We start from the raw sequence: 21,581 nt of genomic DNA, 5'->3' as shown, positions 1-21,581 counted from the left end.
TTAGGCCTAAAATTTTTCCTTACGCAGTTTAAATTTTATTTGCTTTTCATGTCATCCTAATTTTAAGGACTCATTAATGTCAAAGGCAGCCTTCAAATTTCCGGGCACAGTTTGTGCCCAAGTGTCTGAAATCACCTGAGGACCACTTGTAGATTTCTCTTTACAAAGATTTCTCTCTCTGGTGGGAGAAAATGTGCTTGACATAAAGTAATGTGGTTTCCTGGGCTTAAAAAATAAAATGTGCATTCTCAGAAAACACAACTATGAATCCACTTTAGCGATTCTTAGCTTATGGGAGTTTCAGAGACAAACTGGCCTAACTCACTGATGTTTACCCAGGAGAAACTGAGGCACAGTGGGACTATATCCAGGGCGTCACAGTCTTTCAGGCAGCAAGTGGGACCAGGGCCGTCCCAGCTCCTGTCCCATCCACCTGCAGGCCCCTTCAGACACTTATTCTTAGTCAAAACAATTTGTGCAGGTGGCTGGAAACTCACCAACATTCTTTTAGAGGTTGGTTAAATTATTTGATGGCCCTCCCCCCCCCAAAAAAAATAAGTCTTGTTAGGATGTTTATGAGTTGTTGTGTGGCTAATACTTACTTCCCTTCTCTACGAATGGTTTGATGGTGTCAGAAATGGGCTGGAACCTTCCTAATCAAGCCACGTGTTCCCCAACCAGGAAGACAAATCTCACAATATTTGCACCTTAGTAGACCATACAGGCATAATACCCTGGGCACCCCAGTTTGAGTCTCAAAAGCAGCAGCAGATAAGCCTTTCAGAAGACAGCAAAAGCAAAGAGAGCAGCTGACTGCCACTTAAAGGCTACGGGGAGGAATGTGGGCTTTACCATGCTGTTTGTAGATGGGTGGTTTTCGGTAAATGTTGATCCCTTGATCTGTGGAAATGAAAAGCAAAGATGTGTGATTATGCGAACCACTTCAGCGATGGGGAAAACAGACCAACCAAAGGGCAAATCAACGGAAGACTCTCGAACAGAAATAACCCAGAAGGTTCACTCTTACGTTACAAAGTGGACTTTTATTGGCAGAAAGTGTCACAGAAATGAGTGGATTTCTATAGACACAGGTGATATGGAAGCCTTTGTCATACATCTGAGGATTTACAGAGATGTAACCGATTCATGAGCCATTTATTTCTTATGCACACTCCACTGAAGGTGGGATTCAAACAGGGAGAGATGCAAGCAGTGGAGGCACCCTAACAATGAGGCAGACGTAACAGGTTTGGGGGAAGTCCCCAAATTGCTACCGTCTAGAAATTGAGCTCCCAGTAGACACCAGTGGCTCAATTTACTTTTCAACTAATGAGTGGAACAGTGGAAAGCAATGCAGGAAAATTAAGAATACTTTTCAAAAAACATAGGAACACTTTTCACGGCAAGGCTGTGTGCTGACAGGGTGGTCGACAAAATCCTAATTTGTATAGGCCAAATTAAAAAAAAAAGAAAGAAACAATAATTACTACTCAAATATTTATACAGGACCCCAGTGGATTATGCCACCATTTCACTTTAAGTGCAAATATGCAGGAAGTTTCAAATCTTGGTAGGGGTATTCTTCAGGTGAACAACCCCCAAATATGAAACATTGTGTTTCAAGATTCAATGAATCTTTTTAAGTCCTCGATTCATTGCACAAATCTCATTATACTTCCCTTTGCTTTATTAGGAAAGTTTAGGAAGCAAAAGGAAAAAAAAAACTCTTGGATATTACAAATATGCATACTGAAAACTTAACAAAACAAGTAATTTATTAAACCACTTTAGTAGTGAAAAGAAGCAAAATGATGTACTTCTGCTGGGAAAACAGTGGGACCTGTGATGCCAGCCCTGCCCTTAGATACTGAGCTGACTCTGACACTAAGATCCTGATGGGCTCTGATATGTTCAGCTGAGAGCAAATTACGATTTGTACCATGACAGCAAACGCTTGTGATTTCGAGAGCAAAGCTTGCAGCATCAGGCCTAAATTGCAAGATATCTTTGTGGGCTATGGAGGTGGCCAGTCTGTGAGTTAACACACTGCAGAAAGTCGCTGGTCCCATTGTATACCTCTCTCAAAAGTAAAGTCCATGGAAAAAAAAAAAATCTCCCCATTGGAGACAAATGGGAAACATCAGGGTATTCTCAGGTGACATTGTGGTTCCCTCTTTAGGATGAGATGATAACTGGATTGCCATTGCAATACTTAGTCAATGACATCACATCACAAGATGATATCACAGGGGGCACTCCTACAGAGGTAAAATGAAAAATCTGATAAAAACAAGACACTAGAATTCCTCTGTTTCCCATTCTCTTAAAAAAAATCAGAGAAAATGTAAATCTTCTGTATCATCTGGCATTTCTCATAAAACAATCTTCCCAAAGGCCCTGGGCATCAGATCCTGCAATTTAGGGTTTGTCAACTGTGTGCATCCCAATTAAAAGAGCGTGAGAGATGGAGACGAGACGAGGTTACAAGGCTACACTCTACACTGCGACAGGACACCGAGACAGAGACGTGTCAGCTCCTACCTGGAACATGGAAATGTTTAGGGGCCTGAGCGTAAGTTGGAGTTAGAGGGCGGCTGTCTGGCCGGTAGGGGAGAGGGGAGTTCCGGCCGCTGGACGGCTCATTGCCTCCAATGAGAAGAATGGAAAAAACAAAATGAGAGAAGGGACAGCAATCAAGGGAACAAAGCAAGCGTAATAAAAAAAATCCAAAACAACTAACTGGAAAGAGGTACATCAGAAAGGAGAAACCAAAGGAACAAACTCAGTTTATCAACTTGGCTTGCAAAGGTGATACCAGGTTTAGCTTCCCACAGGAGAGAATTGAGTTCAGGGGATCTGGGTTCCAAGCAGCCAGCAGTCAGATGCATCATTCCAATGGCATGCGGTTGGAGGCTGTGAGCTTGCAGCAAATGCATTAATGGCCAATACATTTGGAGGGATGGAAGGTCACTTGCTGCTGATTCGCGATCAGCCATCAGAGGGTTAAACCCCAAGCATGTAGAGGGGTGGGCTCTGCAAACCCAGATACAAATGCTTCCAGGCATGATGGCAGAGGCTGGCAATCCCAACGTATTGCTCTGAACTGAGGGCTAAGCCCGGGAGCCTGGGTGCTCACCAGTGCGTCCTTCCCCTTCGGAACATGAGGTGCCTTCATTGCAGCAGGTGTTTCTGTTTCCCTCACTTTGAAACACGTAAGACAGAGCCAGGCCCTTTCTGGCAGGTGTGATGGGAGCATTTCCACCTCTGTCTACCTTTCTCTCAAGCACAGGCTCCGCCCACCCGGGTTCATGCTTCAGTCACTGACAAGTGCTCTGAACGCTCGCTCTGGCTGGGCCCTGAGCTACTACTGAGGACAGAGGAATGAGATACTGTTTGTGCCCTCCAGGGGCTCAGGGTCTAGCTAAGGAGGAAGACTGACGATAAATACAAGGGACTCCGAAACCCCTTTGAATCTACGCATAGTATTTTTTCTCAGAATATGCATTTTCCATAATTTTTGAAGACCCCTTGTGTGTATGAATAGCATGTAACTGCTTATTCACAGATGTAAGAAAAATGGCATGAAACTCACATGCAGGTGCACTGAGCCTTCAGGAAAGTTAGAGAGAGATGTTGGCCGTGGGCTGGACCTCAAAGTGGAAGCACCCTGCCTTCCAGGTGGATGAGTGGGCACAGGAGGAAGGCCCCTATTCCAGAGAGGGTGGGGCCGCCATGGAGTGTGGGAGCGCCAGGACTGACCACTGTGGCTGGGCAGCCCCGTGTGCTTACGGGATAGCCTGGGGGTGAGGTTGGAATGGAGAACTGTAGAAGTCTTAGGTACCACCATCACCGCTTCTGACCAAGGGGGCTTCAGGGATGGACAGCAGCATGTGTGAAATTGGGACGAGTTTAGCACCTGCTCTAAACTGTCCTCCTTCTCTCCCTCTGGGCAGACATCTTGGTCCCGGAATACACCAGAAGACACAAGGCCCTCAACATTTAATGAACTAGTCATGCTAATGACTTAAAATTGAGTTGTAAGAGTTGTTTATGTGTTCTGTATACAAGTCCCTTAATAGATTCAGATATATTAATAGATACGTGATTTGCAAAATACTTTTAGGCTGTGTTTTCTTTTTTTTTTTTTTTTTTTTTTGACAGGCAGAGTGGACAGTGAGAGAGAGAGACAGACAGACAGACAGAAAGGTCTTCCTTTGCCGTTGGTTCACTCTCCAATGGCCGCCATGGCCGGCGCACTGCGGCTGGCGTACCGCGCTGATCCGATGGCAGGAGCTTCTCCTGGTCTCCCATAGGGTGCAGGGCCCAAGCACTTGGGCCATCCTCCACTGCACTCCCTGGCCATAGCAGAGAGCTGGCCTGGAAGAGAGGCAACCAGGACAGAATCCGATGCCCCGACCGGGACTAGAACCTGGTGTGCTGCCGCCGCAAGGCGGAGGATTAGCCTAGTGAGCCGCGGCGCCGGCCTTGTGTTTTCATTTCTTTAATAGTGTCTTCTGAAGAACAAAAGTTTTAAATTATGATAAATTTCAATTTATTGACTAATGCTAATAATTTTAAATAAATCAGGGATCATTCAGAAATAGAGCTCTGCCCATTTTTTTTTTTTAAGTCAAACTGATCTAAATCTGGTCAGCAGAATATGAATGAAGTTAATTGAAGAGGATTAAAATATGCTGAATAGCTTTCATTTCTCAGTATGTTATTTTTACCCAGTGTCCAGGTCTGCACCAACCGAAGATGGTCCAAATATGGAAGCTGCCTTTATTCCAGGCTCAGATTTAGATGCCAGGCTTTTGGTAATGAGTGATCTAAAACTTGTCTCCTCTTGCTAAGGGTCAGTTCAGTTTCTACCTTCCCATATTTTACACAGTTGGCTTTGTTATTTGAGCCAGATAGTAGCTTCTAAAAATGATGAAGTTTCACCCTAAATGACTCATCTATAAAAAGGACTAATTAAGAAAAAAAATGTGATTTAATTTATTATCACTCTCCTAAGGTAAAATGAGTAGCTCAGGTCTGAAAAAATGAGGATAAAAAACTCAAGTCGAGGAGACCTGGGGAAGGAAGACTACGGCTGGCACGCTGAAGGAAGCCCAGTGCAGCCCACGGCCGAGTTGGAGCTCGGTCTCATTCATCAGCCCAGTGCTCAGTTTGTTGCCTGGCCGGGAGTGAGTGCTTCCTTAATGCCTATGAGTGCACGGCTGAAGCAGGCCCACTAATTAGCTCCACAGCTGCTTACTGGATTAGTTCAGCAAGCACCTTTCTCTGGCCTTTAAATTTACAAAGCCAGACACTTGTTTACAGCAAAGGGATCACAACAGCCTCTGATTTACAACCTTCCCATCATGGAGGGCCCCCGAGAGCTCGGATATAATTGTTTCACTTCAGAAAAATTCCTCAATCTGCCAACACTAGAAAATTATGAATGAGGCAGGCGTTTGGCCGCCCGGGACATCTGCACCGCATGTGGCAGGGCCTGAGTTGGAGTCCTGGTTCTGCTCCTGGTTCCAGCTTCCTGCTAATGTGCACCCTGGAAGGCAGCAGGTGATGGTGGCACAAGTAGTTGGGTCCCTGCCACTCATGTGTGAGGCCTGGACTGCGCTCCCAGCTCCAGGCTTTTGCCTGCCCGGTCCTGGCTACTGTGACATTTGGGGAGCGAACCAGCTTCTTAGTCTGGCTCCGGCTCTGGCTCTCTGCCTTTCATATAAACAAAATAAATCAATAACTTTAATTTTTAAAGTAGATTATTTATTTGAAAGTCAGGGTTACAGAGAGAGAGAGAGACCTTCTATCCAGTGACTCAGTCCCCAGCCAGGCTGAAGCCAAGAGTCAGGACCTTCATCTGGGCCTCCCATGTGGGTGGCAGGGGCCCACACACTTGGGCCATCTTCTGCTGCTTTCCCTAGGCCATTAGCGGGGAGCAGAATCTGAAGTGGTGTAGCTGGGACACAAACCAGTGCCCGTATGTGATGTCAGCATTACAGAGCACAGCTTTACCTGCTAAGCCACTATGCTGGCCCCAATAAATTTTTAAAAAGAAAATTAATAACAAGAGTAGCCCATAATTGGAAAACAGAATACTTTTCTCAAAAGGTCCACCAGGTGCTCTCTCCTTGGCTTTATTTTAGTTTCCTGGGTGTCCTGAGTCCTGGCTGCTATGGCTTTGGAACCACACTGCTCCCTACTCTTGATCCCTCACCTCTAACCCTGTTGTCCTCATGAAACACTGGATGTGTCGGGGACACACCCTCACAGGCTCTGGTTCTAACACCCAACCAAATGATGCTCCATCAAATCTGCTTTATTAGCCAGGGTCAGGCACACACACGTGTGTGCATGGGCAGGACACCAAGGTGGGCGGCAGTGAGAATTAGACATACGTCCAGGTATGATGACCTTCCTGTTCCTAAGCCCCTCTGCTGGCAGGCAGCAGTGGAAGCCATCATCTGGAACGCCCCCTGGGTCTCCCACCTGGGTATTTGAGCCATCACCGGTCACCTCCAGGAGGCACATTCGCAGGAAGCAGGTTCAGAGGCAGAGGTAGGACTTGAACCCAGGCACTTCACTTAGGGACGCAGCTGTCCCAAGTAGCAGTTTAACTGCTGTGCCGCAAGGCTCACCTATAATTATTTAAAAATTCCCACAAAACATTTTACAACAGCAAGTGAAGGGGCTCTGCACCACACGACCTGCACACATTGCAAAGGCTCATTGTGGAAGAAGGTCTGAGTGGAGAATAATGTTAGGTACTCAGTTCTTAGCCCTTGAAGTCCCAAAGGTATGAAAATCTTCTGGCATATTTAAAAGAAAAAGAAAACCCCTCAAGTCGAGGCCTCCTTTTCACTTACACCACCCTGTCATTTTTTTTTTTTTTTTTTTTTTGACAGGCAGAGTGGACAGTGAGAGAGAGAGAGAGAGAGAGAGAGAAAGGTCTTCCTTTGCCGTTGGTTCACTGTGCTGCAGCCAGCGCACCGCGCTGATCCGATGGCAGGAGCCAGGTACTTCTCCTGGTCTCCCATGGGGTGCAGGGCCCAAGCACTTGGGCCATCCTCCACTGCACTCCCTGGCCACAGCAGAGAGCTGGCCTGGAAGAGGAGCAACCGGGACAGAATCCGGCGCCCCGACCGGGACTAGAACCTGGTGTGCCGGCGCTGCAAGGCGGAGCATTAGCCTAGTGAGCTGCGGCGCTGGCCAGACTAATTGATCTTTCATCTACTGGTTCATTCCTGAAATGCCTGCAACAGCTAAGGCTGGGCGTCACCACGCAGGCACAGCTCTCATTCATCTAGATTGGTGCACGAGGCAGACACTTGGGAGGATAAGTAAACAGCCCGAGGTCATCCAACTAGCAAGTGCCAGGTAACAGCGAAGCTCGACTCCAGCGTGCAGGGGTGCTCCATCTCCCCTTGTGGCTGCTCCCAGCAGGGAGGCACTGGGGGTCACTGATGCTCTGTGATGTGCTATTTGCACCCACTCTGTCTAACCTCACAGGTCCTATGCCATTTCAATGCTTCAAAAATGTATTTCTCTCTTGAATATTAAAAATCACCAAAATCTTAATTTGGCCAAGGACTACCATTGTAAAGTCTCTTTAAAATATGTAACTGGGGGCCGGCGCCGTGGCGTGGCAGGTAAAGCCACCGCCTGCAGTGCCGGCATCCCATATGGGTGCCAGTTTGAGTCCAGGCTGCTCCACTTCTGATTCAGCTCTCTGCTATGGCCTCGGAAAGCAGTACAGGATGGCCCAAGTCCTTGAGCCCCTGTACCCACGTAGGAGACCTGGAAGAAGTTCCTGGCTCCTGGCTTCAGATCAGCACAGCTCTGGCCATTGTAGCCAATTGGGGAGTGAACCATTGGATGAAAGACCTCTTTCTCTCTCTAACTTGGACTTTCAAATAAATAAATAAATCTTTAAAAAAATGCATAACTGACTTTTCAATGATTTTTTTTAAAACATTTACTTTATTTGTTTGAAAGGCAGAGTTACAGAGAGAGAAGGAGAGAGAGAGACAGTGAGATAGAGAGAGCACTTTCATCTTCTGGTTCCTTCCACAAAGGCCACAACTGCCAGAGTTGGGCCAGACAGAAGCCAGAAGCCAGGAGCCAGGAGCCAGGAGCTTCTTCCAGGTCTCCTATGTGAGTGTAGGGGCCCTGTGCTTGAACCATCTTCTGTTGCTTTCTCAGGCACATTAGCAGGGAACTGGATTGGAAATGGAGCTGCTGGGACTCAAACCAGTCCCCACATGGAATGCCAGCATCACAGGTGGCAGCTTTACCTGCTACGCCTCAGTGTCAGCCCCTCTTAATGTTTTATAAACATTTTCTAAAGTATTATCTTGGCTTTTAGATAATAAAACTTCCCCCCAAATAATAATTAGCAATAATAATTTTAAATAATATGCTAAGAATTAGGAAGTCTGCCTACTGAAGACTTTGTTAGTGACAAATGGTGTGTGTCTTCAAGTGGTCTGTCTGCAATATTCTTTTATTTTTTTGACAGGCAGAGTGGATAGTGAAAGAGAGAGACAGAGAAAAAGGTCTTCCTTTGCCGTTGGTTCACCCTCCAATGGCCGCCGCGGCTGGCGCGCTGCGGCCCGCGCACCGCGCTGATCCAATGGCAGGAGCCAGGTACTTATCCTGGTCTCCCATGGGGTACAGGGCCCAAGTACTTGGGCCATCATCCACTGCACTCCCGGGCCACAGCAGAGAGCTGGCCTGGAAGAGGGGCAACCGGGACAGAATCCGGCACCCCGACCAGGACTAGAACCCGGTGTGCCGGCGCCGCAAGGCGGAGGATTAGCCTAGTGAGCCGCGGCGCCAGCTCCTGCAATATTATTTTCAAAGCACAATGCTGAAAGAGCAAATTCATGGAATCATGGCATATGGATAAGTGCAATATATCTACATTTTAGGACCCAGCTACATAAAAATCCAAGTAAGCAAAAGAAAAAAAGCCTGGGCAGGCTGACAATGAAAATTCAGTAAATTATGGCAACATTTAGGCGACTCAATAAATGTAAAAGTCATATGAAAACACAGAACACATGGCTAGAATCCTTTAGAACTGGTTTCTAAATTATCATTTTGGGGTCAACATTGTGGTATAGTGGATAAAACTGCCACCTGTGATGCCAGCATCAGAAATGGGCACCGGTTCATGTCCTGGCTGTTCCACTTCAGTTCCAGCTTCCTGCTAATGTGTCTGGGGAAGCAGCAGATGACGGCCCAAATGTTTGGGCCTCTGAACTCATGTGGGAGACCCTGAAGAAGCTTCTGGCTCCTGGCTTTGGCCTGGCCCAGCTTTGGCCATCTGGGGAGTGAACCAGTAGATGGAAGACCTTTTTCTCTGCTTCTCCTTCTCTTTCTTTGTAACTCCCTTCCAAACAAATAAAGAAGTAAAAATTAAAAAAAAGAAATTATCATTTTCTAATTGTATGTATCCATGGGATACAGTGTAAGCATGTACTGCTTGTATGGGGCTGGTCTATGTGCGGTGGGTTAAGCTGCCACCTGCAATGCTGGTATCCCATGTTGGAGTGCCAGTTCAAGTCAGGTTGTTCTGCTTCCTAACAACCTCTCAGCTAATGCACCTGGGAAAGCAGCAAAGACTGTCCACGTACTTTGGACCCCTGCCATCCACATGGGATACCCAGCTGGAGTTCCTGGCTCCTGGCTATGGCTTGGCCCAGCCCTGACCATCATGGCCATTTGGGGAGTGAACCAGCGGATGGAAAATCTCTTTTTCTCTCCCTCTCTCTCTCTGTCACTCTTCCTTTCAAATCAATGAAATAAATCTTAAAAAAAAAAACACACACATACACAATGTATAATGATCTAATCAGTGTGATTAGCATTTCCACCTTTTTAAGCATTTATCATTTCTCTGTGTTGGGAATCTTCGACATCCACTCTTCTAATTCGTTATAAAACATGCCACACCTTGCTGTCAACTCTAGCCACCCTAGCAGGATGTTGAGCACTAGAACTTCTTCCTCCTGTCTCTGTATTTTGGTGCCCATCATCCAAGCTGCCTTTCTCCCTTTTCACATTCGCATCCCGGCCTTTGGTGGCCTCTATTCTACTCTCTATGTCTGACACCAGCTTTTCTAGCTTGCACACTTGAGTGAGGGCATGTGCTATTTGTCTTTCCAGGGCCTTAGGGCTATTTCACACCCATGATAACATCTGTCCCTGTCCCTGACGCCTTCCTTCAGCTCTTTCTGTTGGCTAACTTTGGTTCAAATCAAGACTGCGGGGTGGGGGTGGGGAGCATCCCCCTGGGAGCTCACATTTAAACAATGGCTCCTCATAGCTTCTTAGAGGCCCTTGACTCCCCCCACACATGGAGAGCCCAGGCTGGGCACTGCTACAGAAGCACAGGCAACAATGAAGAAAACAATGGGGATGCCATCGAGGGAGCAGGCAGAAATGTGAGGCAGGAACAGAACACAGAAGGCAAAGCCTCCCCTCTCCATCATGTGGAAATCAGGGCAGACCCAAAGGACACTACGTTGAGTGCTGGCTCCGAAGAGAGAAATTTAGATTAGGCTGCTGTCCAAATGTGTTAATCTGGTTAAACGGCTTATTGCCAATAAGACAACTTTTGGATGGTTATTGTTAAGTACTTTTGTGTTTTGCTGAGACACAAAGAATATTAAACTTGGGAAAATACCCCAATTATATATCATATTTTGCTTTTGATGCATAGAAAAACAAAATAATAATATATATTTTTCTAAGTGGTGGGTAGTAAGTGTTACGTCTTAAATACGCTTCCTGTTTCTTTATCTGGAGCCCTTAGAAATGACACGGCCCTCCGAGGCAGAGGTGCAATGCCAGTTCTAAGACCACCGTGGGGTACAGTTGTGGCACACACACAGGCAAGCTGAGGAGTCAGAAGCTTGGCAGCGCTAACTCTTGGAGATACAGCTTATTAGCTCTGCCAGGGCGCTAATAATCTCCACTATGCAGAGTGCTGCCTGCAGAGACCTGCCTCCTTACCTTTCACATGGGGAAGGAAGTGGTGTCGGAAGGGGGGGTTGGGGCGGGAGTCACTGTGGGCGGAGCTGAAGCTGCTGGTGCGCAGACAGGACAACCTGTGCACACCAGGAGACAAAAGCTCTGTGCGGCAAGGAGTCAGGGGCAGGGCCAGGGGAAACAGAAAAGAAGAACAGAAATTAACACAGGAGCAGGGAAAGCATCATCATTGCAAGGGGACAAAATCCGAGTGTTAACCGGGAGTCAGGAAGAAGGAAACAGGCTCAGGAATGCACCTGCAGACGTGAGGCCACGCGGGGAGGACCTGCAGGTGGGCGCAGTCGCACTCAGAACAAATGGCACTGGTGAGAAGGAACGGTCACCCGGGCCTTGTCTGGGAGGCTGACGCCTGCCAGACTCGGGACACCGACTCAGAAATAGCTGTTTTTAAAAAGCACCTGACAAAATAGAACCCTCAGAAATGGGTGTGAAAAAAAAGACAATCTTGTCAAGAGACTCGGAAAGAAGTACTTATAGGTAAGGGGGCTGTAAACTCAACCCACCGCAGCTTAGTTTTCTTTCGCCTACCCAGAAGGGAATCCTGGTTGCACTCCCTGGGTGGCAAAGGGTTAATTGATCCTGACAAATGTGTGGCCATAGGACTGGATGCTCAGAATGAGCCATTAAAACCAAACCTGGACCTCGGGGACCAAGTTCTCAGCTGGGGCCCAGGATGCTTTGGGTCACAAGTACATTATCAGCTTCACTGCTGATGGGCCGGGCGGAACTCAAAGCACAGTCACAGAGGCTAACCTAAGTGGCCTGGGGCACATCCGTTACATGTTACAGACGAGAAAGGAGGGAGGGAGCAGGTCCTAGAGGCAATTGCCCTGATCCATCATTGGAAGGTTCGGGAAGATTTCCTGGTACCCAACAGGATGTGAGATTTTGGGGGAACAGAGCTGCTGACTCGCCACTCCCTCACTCTTCAGGGATCTGCGGCACAACCATTTCCCCTTAACTCCACACCACTCCGGCAAGGCCACCCTGGGGTCCTGGTGGCCTCAGCTTGTGTCCCCAGGCAGGGTGACACGTCACCCCGATATCTTAACACTGGGAAAGGGAAGGGCTTAAGTTGAGACCCAGGCTTGGGCCATGACTAAAATGAATATAAAAAGGAGAGGAATACATTTTGTGAAAACATTCATTTAACACAATTCATAGACAGTAAGCAGAATGCTAGGTAGATATTTACAAGCCTAGAGAAAACTATGAATTACTGAAGGATCAAATTGCCTCCTTGCTCCCTAAGCATTGAATCCAAGGCTTGAGGGGAAAGAGCGCAGCCTTTTATATTCTTAATCACCTCTGGTTTTACTGCTTGAACATTTTGTAAGTTAGCATGTGAATAGGCTAACTCTCATCCAGCTACCCAGAAGCCCAATGCAACCTTGCTTGGGGACTACACTCCTCCCCAGGGAACCTCGGATCGAGGCTGGCAGCTCCATTCTTCCCCAGCACTCACACGGGACGCCCCCTGACAGCACAGGGAGTCGGCTCTGCACACAGAGGCCAACCTCACCTGCCACTGTGTGACATTCTCTGTGGCAGCACATCCCTGAGGTCTGCACGGTCTCCAAGTCTGACGTAAGATGCTGGGGTTGGAGGAGAACTTAACAGTTGTCTAGTGCAAGCCTGAGACCTCTTTCTAAAAGGTGCTTAGCCAGGCATGCTTAGTTACGCCCTGTGCCTGGATACAGGAGACACAATAAACCTGTCAACAAATGGCTGATGGAAGATTCTAGATGATGCTGAGATGCCTAAAAAAATAAATAAATAAATCAAAATGTCTTCTTTTGGAGATATTCATTTTAAGTTTCCAAGTGATGAGGATTTTTTTGTTTTTCATCTAAAAAAAAAAAAAAAAAAAAAACTCCTTTGCTTCCAGTAGTTCAAAGGCAAAATGCAATTACTCCATGAATCATTAATGAATATAGCCACAAAGTGACTGATGTTTCAAGAAAAATTGTAACATAAAATGCAGCTGCCATGTTGTTCTAGACAGGGGTAGAGTGTTTCATAGCCAGATGTTTTTAATATGCTATCAGTGATGGGGGCAGACTCCCAGAGAGATGCAGTGTGCCCCACGGAGTGGATCCCACCCCAGGCGCCCTTACCAGGTCTGTGGAAGTGCTGGGGTGAGCGCGACGTGGTAGGAGTGTAGCTGTGGCGGCTGTACACGGGGGAGTTGATGGAGCCCTGGCTGGTGGACCGGTGGATCATCCGGTCCCGAATGTCCTGGCAGCCCTGCAAAGAAAACCCGCAGAAGCGTGGGCCCAAAGCACCCTCAGACCAGTGCCACCTGTGCGAGCAATCACACAGCAGGTGCACTGGCGAGGAACCATCACATCTAGCCGTCTGTATTTTCTAGGGTCGTGTTTTGTAAAAACTGTGTAACTAAGGCATTGTGTTCCAAAGCCGAAGAACTTCCGTTCATGAAAAAGATGTAAAATGATCACTCCCAATAACGATGGAGATCTGGGAAAAAAGGTAGTGATTCCCACGGCTGTGTTTACATGGTGCTTTTCAGTTGGACGAGGCGTGTCTATTGTCATCATTTCGTCACGTCTGCAGAACAATGAGGAGAGTGGACCACGTGGGAGCACCTCCTGCCTCATGAATGTAGAAACCAAGTGCCCAGCAGGTCAGGGCCCTGGGTGTGGGCGGGCAGGCAGTGGGGGCCCAGCCCCATTCAGAACCCAACTCCCAGCTCAGATGTCTCCTGGACAACGGTGGCCATGGAGAAAGATGATGGTTGGTGGTCGCCTTCAAGCTAGCAATTCTGCTTTGCGCTTGAGAAACATAATGCAAAGAAGTAGTTTACAATGATCTGAAAAGGGATAATTTATTGGAAGAGTTTTATAATCCCACCATTTATGTAAGCAAACATGGTATATACAAAACAAATTGGGGATTATTAAGAAATGACGACCTATCACTTCAACAGAGTATAACAGCACCACTATGACGTCATCTGTGTCCAAACCTAAAAAAGATATTAAGTATGCAAACCACACCCACACCATAAAGCTGTCAAAAAAAAGTTGCAACAGCTTGAGGAGTATCTAACAACTGAGGAATGAGCTGTCCCACAAAGTGTCTACCAGCACAATAAAAACAAAAAGTTTGAAAGGGTACATGACGGGTCACTAAGTTAAAACCTGGTGATCACAGCTGTGTGAAACTTGAGAGCAAACATCCAGGAAACATTGGCTGGATCCTGGCTGGCTCTCCAAGTAAAGGAAGTGGAAACAAAACCAGGACTAAACGTCCCCAAATGAGGTGCCACTGATGTGTGACAGCTTCCGCTGTAAATGATCGGAATACTAGCAAAAATGAATTATTCATAGCACCCAGTCTCGAGCCACAAAAACACTGTGGGCTTTTCACCATCTCAGATTCCAGAGATTCCCTGAGATCCACCGGCTTAATAAAGTATTTCTAGAAACTTCTGGGGCTTTAACTGTCAGTCTGAGACCCGAAGGAGTGACTCCTATGAAAGGTGCTGTGTCTACAGAACACACCAAGCCCACGGCTGGCCATTTCAGATGAGCCAGGGTACGGGCGGCGCACCCCTCATTTGAAAATCTGAAATCCAAGATATTCTGAAATCTAGAGCTTTTTTTTTTTTTTTAGCATCATCAGCACCCCGAAATTTTGAATTCTGGAGCATTTTGCATTTCAGGTTTCCGGATGAGGGATGCTCAACCTGTATACTGGATTATCTGAGGTCTATAAAATACTATAAAACCCAAAAGAGCAAAATCCGAAATATTTCTGGCTCCAAGCATCTCGGATAAGGGATACTCGATCTGGGTGAGGATGCAGAACAATTCACTCCCGAGGAGGGCAAGCGTCTCCCCTGCCTCACAGGTGCGAGCCCAGCTCGGGGTGGGAGGGGCATTTCCCTCCTTCCTCTCTGCTTCCAAAGAAATCCATGGCTGTGTCTTCTGACGCTGTCTCACTTGTGAGCAGTGCCTGCACCCATCTTCTTCTCACATCGCTTCCCTGTGCTTTTGTGTGTTCTGTCTCTCAAAAATCCTCGTGTCTGAGCCTCTCACAAAGCCCATCCATCAAAATGATCACAAACGGTACTTACTTCCGCAGACGGAGTGGGGGACAAGGTCCTTGGAGACTAGAAGAACAAAAGAGAATTGGAAGTCACAATGTGTGTTAGCTCTGCCTAGTTTCAGTTCAGGCTGCTCATCACATCAGCTGGAAACAGTATCCAAAACACAGTGGCCAGCAGCGACTGCCCATCCCCTGCCTTGTGACCCAGTGACTCTACAGTGGGGCACAGGCAAGACTGCTAGGAGACGGGGTGCGTGTGTCTGACAACCATGCTGCAACACACAGGACACGACGCTTTAGGGAGACCCACTGCAATTATTTGCCCTACAGAGTCAAGCCATTATTTCACCATGAGTTACAGCATGTAACTCACTTCACCATTAGTGACAGAAGATTGCTGACTAAGCCCAAACCACAGCCATTTCTGTCAGAGTTTGCTAACAGTTTGATAGGACTGTGGTGACAGGCAGCTGGCCTTTGCCCTGGCTACCCCGCCGATGTCACCACCATTCACCCTCCAGCTTTCGTCCATCCTCCCAGCACACAGCCCTGGGGTCATCAGCAGACCACACCCCGTCTTGCCCCAGGGCCTTTGCACACACCATCTCCTCTGCAGCCAGTGTTTCTGACTTAGACACCTGTGGGACTCACACCCCATCTTTGGTGAGGTCTCTGCTCAACCCCATTGTCACAGCCCTGCCGTGCTCCTGTCTAAAGCAGCAGCCCAGCCCCCAGCGTGTTTTCTCCTTCCTTGGCTGTCTTTTCCTTTGCGGCATTCCCACCCTGGAAAAGGACATCAGGCCTCTGTTTGCCTCCCGTCTCCCACGCGATGCTGCACGCTCCGTGCAGACAAGGGCCCTGTTCATTTCCCACTTTCTGTTCCGCGGATAAGAGCAGCCCCTGGTACGTATCAGGTACTCGACACATACTTTCTGAGCAAACAAATGAATTGTTTACGATTAAAATGCAAGGAGCTTTCTAACAGAAATGAGATTTCCATTTGAGATGGAGCATTCTGGAGAATACCCCAAATGTGGGGTTGTGTCTTAGGAGGTATTGGGGTCGGCACTGTGGCGTAGCAGGTAAAGCTGCTGTCTTTAAAAAGCCGGCATCCATATGGGTGCCAGTTTGTATCCCAGCTTCTCCACTTCCAATCTAGCTTTCTGCTATTGCCTGGGAAAGCAGTGGAGGATGGCCCAGGTCCTTGGGCCCCTGCACCTGCATGGGAAGACCTGGAGGAAGCTCCTGGCTCCTGGCTTCAGATTGGCACAGCCCCAGCCATTGCAGTCATCTGGGGAGGGAACCAGTGGAAGGAAGACCTCGCTCTCTCTCTCTCTCTGTAACTCTGCCTTTCAAATAAATAAATAAATCTTAAAAAAAAAAAAAAAAAAAAAGAAGGTATTTTTGCCACGTCATTGGCGATGAGTTTCAGGCTCCTCTGGCCTCCAAGCTTCCTCAGGGTCCCCCGGCCCCCAGCTTGCCTGCAGCTAATGTGTCTCAGGGTGCCTTGGCCCCTGCTGGGATGACAGCTGGGCCCTGGACTCACACGAACCACGCCTTCTGAAGGCACAAAGGGCTACACAGAGCCTGACACGCCTTCCCTGTTTCTGAAATGGCAGGATGTGGATCCCGTAAGAGAAGTGTTAATGACTCATGGCGTAAGTGCACCTGTTGTGGCCCACAGCTCACTTCACCCCTCCAGAAAGCTTCGGAAGTGGGCGTTACTGTTATCAACCTTGATGACGATACAGGATACACACTAAAGTGCGTAATCTGCTTGAAGCCCCGAGGTTGGTAAATACCAACCTGATTTTAAATGCAGAAGATTTCATGCCACAGCCCAAACTCTCGAGAGCTCGATGCTTTGCTGCCCAAAATGGAGCTGCTGGGAAACACGCGTGCACGCGCGCGCACACACGCACACACACACACACACCTCACGCATGCTCATGCAAACCCTCCAAATCCCCAACACCACAGACGAACTCAGCTCCTCCTTGCTTGTGTGACTCGGGCATTAATCAACTCTCACCCACTTGCTCCGAGACCAGCCATAATGTACTTTATTCCAGGACCTCCCTCCCCTTGCCTGTGAAACTGGCAGATGTGGCTACAGCAATGTCACCACTAGGTGGCACTACAAGATTAATGAATCTCACTTCCTGACCCAAGCTATTTTTAGGGACTAAAACTCAGATTAGAAAAATAAATGTAAAGAGCAGTATATAATTAAAAATAAATGTTATAAAACAATAAATAGAGCCATCACATTTCCATGCCTTTTCTTCATCTCATCTGAGCCCTCGCAGCTGCAGATTGGTTATGTTTTGTTTTAACCTTGGTTGAGCAGCTGATTTGAGTAACATTTCTCTGAAAGGGCTTAAATCAGTCTATGGAGGATTCCAGTTGAGAAAAGGTGAAAAATTTAGAGGGAGTTGAATGAGCCAGGGGAACCAGACCTGTGACCTGTGACCTGTGGCCATGAGACCTGGGCAGGAGACAGCAGGGAACCCCCAACCCTGGGAGGGGACAAGGAGGGAAGGACCTCAAGGTGGGCCGAGGTGAGATGCTGGGGAAGCATCATCTTTTAAAAGATCCACTTATTTATTTGAAAGGCATAGGGACAGAGACATAGAGAAATCTTCCATCTGCTGGTTTACTCCTCAAATAGCAGCGACAGCCAGGGCTGAGCCAGGCCAAAGTGAGGAGCCGGGAACCCCATCCGAGTCTCCCACACACGAGGCAGGGGCCCAAGCACTTAGGCCATCTTCCTCTGCCTTCCTGGGTGTATCGGCAGGGAGCTAGATGGAAAGTGGAGTATTTGGGACCCGAATGCGTACTCTGATTTGGGATGCTGGCATCGCAAGCTGCTTAACCATGCCGGCCCCGGGAACGTGTTAATGAGCCCCAGGGAGCGTGGGGAAGAAGAGCCCAAGCAGTGCCATGTGTTTGAGCATTCCCACAAGCCTGGCCGCGCTAATTGCTTTCCATGGAGGGTTTGTTTAATCCTCATTCCCGTTCTGTGCCATTGAGCCTCGGGCCCATGTGGATTCCAGATCCAGGCAGGGCCACGCCAGTCACAGCTCAGCACCGTGCTGCCCTGTGGCTCCACCCTTCTGCCTTTTCTCTCCTTGCACATTGTAAGAATTTTTTTTTCCTTTGACAGAGTTAGTGAGAGAGACAGAGAAAGGTCTTCCTTCCGCTGGTTCACCCCTAAAATGGCTGCTACAACCAGTGTGCTGCGCTGATCCGAAGCCAGGAGCCAGGTGCTTCTCCTGGTCTTCCATGCGGGTGCAGGGCCCAAGCACTTGGGCCATCCTCCACTGCCTTCCCGGGCCATAGCAGAGAGCTGGACTGGAAGAGGGGCAACCGGGACAGAATCCGGCACCCAGCCCGGAACTAGAACCCGGTGTGCCGGCGCCACAGGCGGAGGATTAGCCTAGTGAGCCGCGGTGCCGGCCACGTTGTAAGACACTGAAAACTCCAACCGAACTCAGCATCTTCCCCTTCGTGCTCTCACAAATGCACTAAAAGGCTATGAGGGGTCTTCCAAAAGTTCCCAGAGAGCACGTGTTGCGCGGGTTTAGAGAAGGTTTTGCACCAAGGTAAATTTATCTTCTTGTTTTGTTTTCCCATGAACTCTCTCAGGACCAAGACCCCCCAGGATCCCTCCCAGAGCCCAGGACCCCACTGACAATTCCAGTTTCCATGGCAACACTGTCCCACCACCTGCTGCTTCCCTCTTCCCTGGGGGCAGGGCCCTTGTGAGTTTTTGAGCACCTGGCACGGTGCCCCCCCCCGCCCCCCGCAGAGTAGGTCATCAAACCTTTGTGTGGTTTCCTCACTGCCAGCAGTGGCTCTCAGGCACATGATGTGAGAGAAAACAGCTGCTGTACACCTTGCAGCCCCCGGGCAATCCTTACCTCTCCAAGACTCTGCCTCTCCTGCTTGTCATCATAGCCGGAGGAGTAGAAAGGCTCGTAGGTAATAAGATCTGGGCGTTCAATATCATAGATCGCCTTGACCTTGGGGATGGCAGCTAAGTCCTTGTAATCCAGGATTTCATTGTCTACTTTTGCCTGACAAACAGAAAGAAAAATTACACTGCAGGCTCTTTTTTGGGGGGGCGGGGGAGGTCTTGTTTCAAAATAAACAAAAACCAAAACACCTTGCTTGGTGCACTCAGACCCTTTAGGAAGTTGCCCATTTATATCACATATCAGTCATGCTGGTTTTTAGAAAAAAAAATCCCTGAAATCTTGGTAGAATTCATTAAATAAAGAAACGTGGCAATCTTCAGGAAGGTTAATTTCCTAAATTTATTATATGGAGAAGGAAAAAGCTTGAACAGATGGTCAAAAAACCCTCCCAGATGGCTAGAAACAAGAACTGCATATTTAGGAAGCTAAATATTTAAATGTCTTTGTGGCAGAATTTAAGAACACTCCGTGTCAGCATTAGAGAATGCATAATTCATCCCTAAATATCTCTACACAAGTTAGGTGCAGCCATTCCTAAAGTCCTGCCTCGTGTTACCGCATGTTGCAGATTTTACGCTCATCACTGCACGGATGGGCAGTTATCAACTTAACTGCATGAAGGAAAACAGGATTGAGAAGACCGAGCTCCAACAGTGAAGATCTGACCTCGTCAACGCAACAGAAACCAGTCTGCGTTGCCTTCTGCCCTGGGCTCTCCATTCCCGCTCACTCACCTGGGCCAGGACTGTCCCTTCCCAGGGGGATACTTACATAGATAGTGTGGCCTGGCGAGCCAGGGATGCTGGAGCCTGGTCTAGAATAAATACTTTCCGAGGAGGTCCTGGTAGGCTGCAAGATAAACAGGGAGCGGTCAGATCGCAGCCCACGGCTTCAGAATCAAGACTAACTGGGACCCTCTCCCCTCAGCCCTGCAAGTATTATGGAAACTAAGCCAGCTGCAGGAGGCAGACTGGTGACCTGTGAATAAGGGACAACGCAGCCCACAAGAAAGGTCCATGGAGATGGATTGATGGCGTGGAACATACATCCGGGGGCCTCAATGGCATCCTCGCGCTTGTGTCCCCAGCAGGAACCTCTGGGTGTCCCAGGGCACCCACTTCTGTCCCTGCCCAGGGCCACAACCCCAGGCTACAGCAATGGCCCCACCCTGGGCTTCCTGCTTTCATCCTGGCCTTTGTCAACTCCATTCGGCTCCCAGGGGATCGTTCCAGACCATGAGTTGGGTCACATCGTCTTGCTGTCCGCGTCAGCATTCGTTTGGAATAAAACCCGAAACTCCCAGGCCTCAGGGTCCTGGCCCTGCCTTCCTCCCCACCCACCTTCACTGGGAGGCCAGGGCGCCTGTCCCCGCCCAGGGTCCCTCCAAGCTGCCCCTCTGCCTCACACACTCAGTGGATTCTTTCTTCTTTAATCTTGGCTTAACTATCGCCTCCTCACAGGGGCCTTCGCTCATCCTCATTCCAGAGCGGGTTCTTTTTGTTGTTTTCATGTGGAGTGTCATTTCTTTTTTTTTTTTTTCTTTTCTGGGTAAAATGTGTCCTTTTGTCTTTATTGGATCCCTCGCTCATTTAGCTGGGATCCCCACCCTCCCAGACGTGGTTTCTTTCACCATCGCGCACGGCCAGAGCCGTTTGGGTAAGGAGCTCGCTTGTTATTTGTGAAGGTAGACAGGGTTTGCAGACACCTGAATCACACTGATGACGTGATTCGAGCCTGACCACACAAGAGACACTGAGGTAAGGCTGTGGTCGGCCTTCGAGACGCTGAAAGAAACGGCTTCATCATACACAAGGGGATTTCAAAAAGTTCGTGGAAAGACAGAATGAAAACACGTTTATTTTGGTATAAACATTTTTTGCAATCAATGCATAGTTCCGGCTTTCAGCGGCTTTTTGAAGTCCCCTCACATGTTATTGGAGAACGTCGAGAGTGAGTGGGAGGGAATTGTACAAACAAGGCTCTGATCGTTGGCACATTCTGGAAAGTTCCACAAAGCAAACTAAGGCCCAGGCTGGGGAGACTTCCTCGCCTCTATGCAGCTCCTTCTTGGGGAAATTTAGAATTCTGTGATGGGAATGGGCCCTTCCTCTCCTCAGCACTGGATGTCTGACATCTTATTTTTATTTGACAGGTAGAATTACAGACAGTGAGAGGGAGAGAGAGAGAGAGAGAGAGAAAGATCTTCCTTCCATTGGTTCACCCCCCAAGTGTACGCTACGGCCGGCGCGCTGTGCCGATCCGAAGCCAGGAGCCAGGTGCTTCCTCCAGGTCTCCCACACGGGTTCAGGACCCAAGCACTTAGGCCATCCTCCACTGCCTTCCCGGGCCATAGCGGAGAGCTGGACTGGAAGAGGAGCAGCCGGACTAGAAGCCGGCGCCCACATGGGATGCCAGTGCCGCAGGTGGAGGATTAACCAAGTGAGCCACGGCGACATCTTAAATATGATTGTA

At 48.4% G+C, this 21,581-nt stretch overlaps 1 protein-coding gene and 1 long non-coding RNA gene across 39 annotated transcripts in view; one reads left to right on the top strand and one right to left on the bottom strand.

Moving 5' to 3' along the window:
* ABLIM1 (actin binding LIM protein 1) overlaps window positions 1-21,581 on the bottom strand; it is a 326,874-nt gene that overhangs the window by 17,571 nt on the left and 287,722 nt on the right. For 17 of the 38 annotated variants that reach the window (XR_011382239.1, XR_011382241.1, XR_011382245.1 and 14 more), the window contains 5 exons: window positions 19,881-19,958; window positions 19,053-19,208; window positions 15,158-15,193; window positions 13,176-13,305; window positions 853-900 (listed from right to left, as the gene is read on the bottom strand). Coding sequence is in view for 2 of the 38 variants with exons in the window: in XM_070057180.1 (XP_069913281.1) it covers window positions 853-900; window positions 2,542-2,646; window positions 13,176-13,305; window positions 15,158-15,193; window positions 19,053-19,208; window positions 19,881-19,958 (553 nt within the window). In the remaining 36 variants the exon portion in view is untranslated. Of the gene's footprint in view, window positions 1-852; window positions 901-2,541; window positions 2,647-11,022; window positions 11,143-13,175; window positions 13,306-15,157; window positions 15,194-19,052; window positions 19,209-19,880; window positions 19,959-21,581 lie in introns of all 38 variants that reach the window. The other 21 variants (XR_011382224.1, XR_011382221.1, XR_011382228.1 and 18 more) reach the window with 2 other exon arrangements.
* On the top strand, window positions 878-21,140 carry LOC138845296 (uncharacterized). The gene is made up of 2 exons (XR_011382247.1): window positions 878-8,491; window positions 8,843-21,140. It is a non-coding gene; the product is annotated as an uncharacterized lncRNA (long non-coding RNA).

The sequence above is a fragment of the Oryctolagus cuniculus genome, chromosome 15 (assembly GCF_964237555.1).
Source record: "Oryctolagus cuniculus chromosome 15, mOryCun1.1, whole genome shotgun sequence".
NCBI classification, from domain to species: domain Eukaryota; kingdom Metazoa; phylum Chordata; class Mammalia; order Lagomorpha; family Leporidae; genus Oryctolagus; species Oryctolagus cuniculus.
This window is presented reverse-complemented; position numbering and strand designations above follow the sequence as displayed.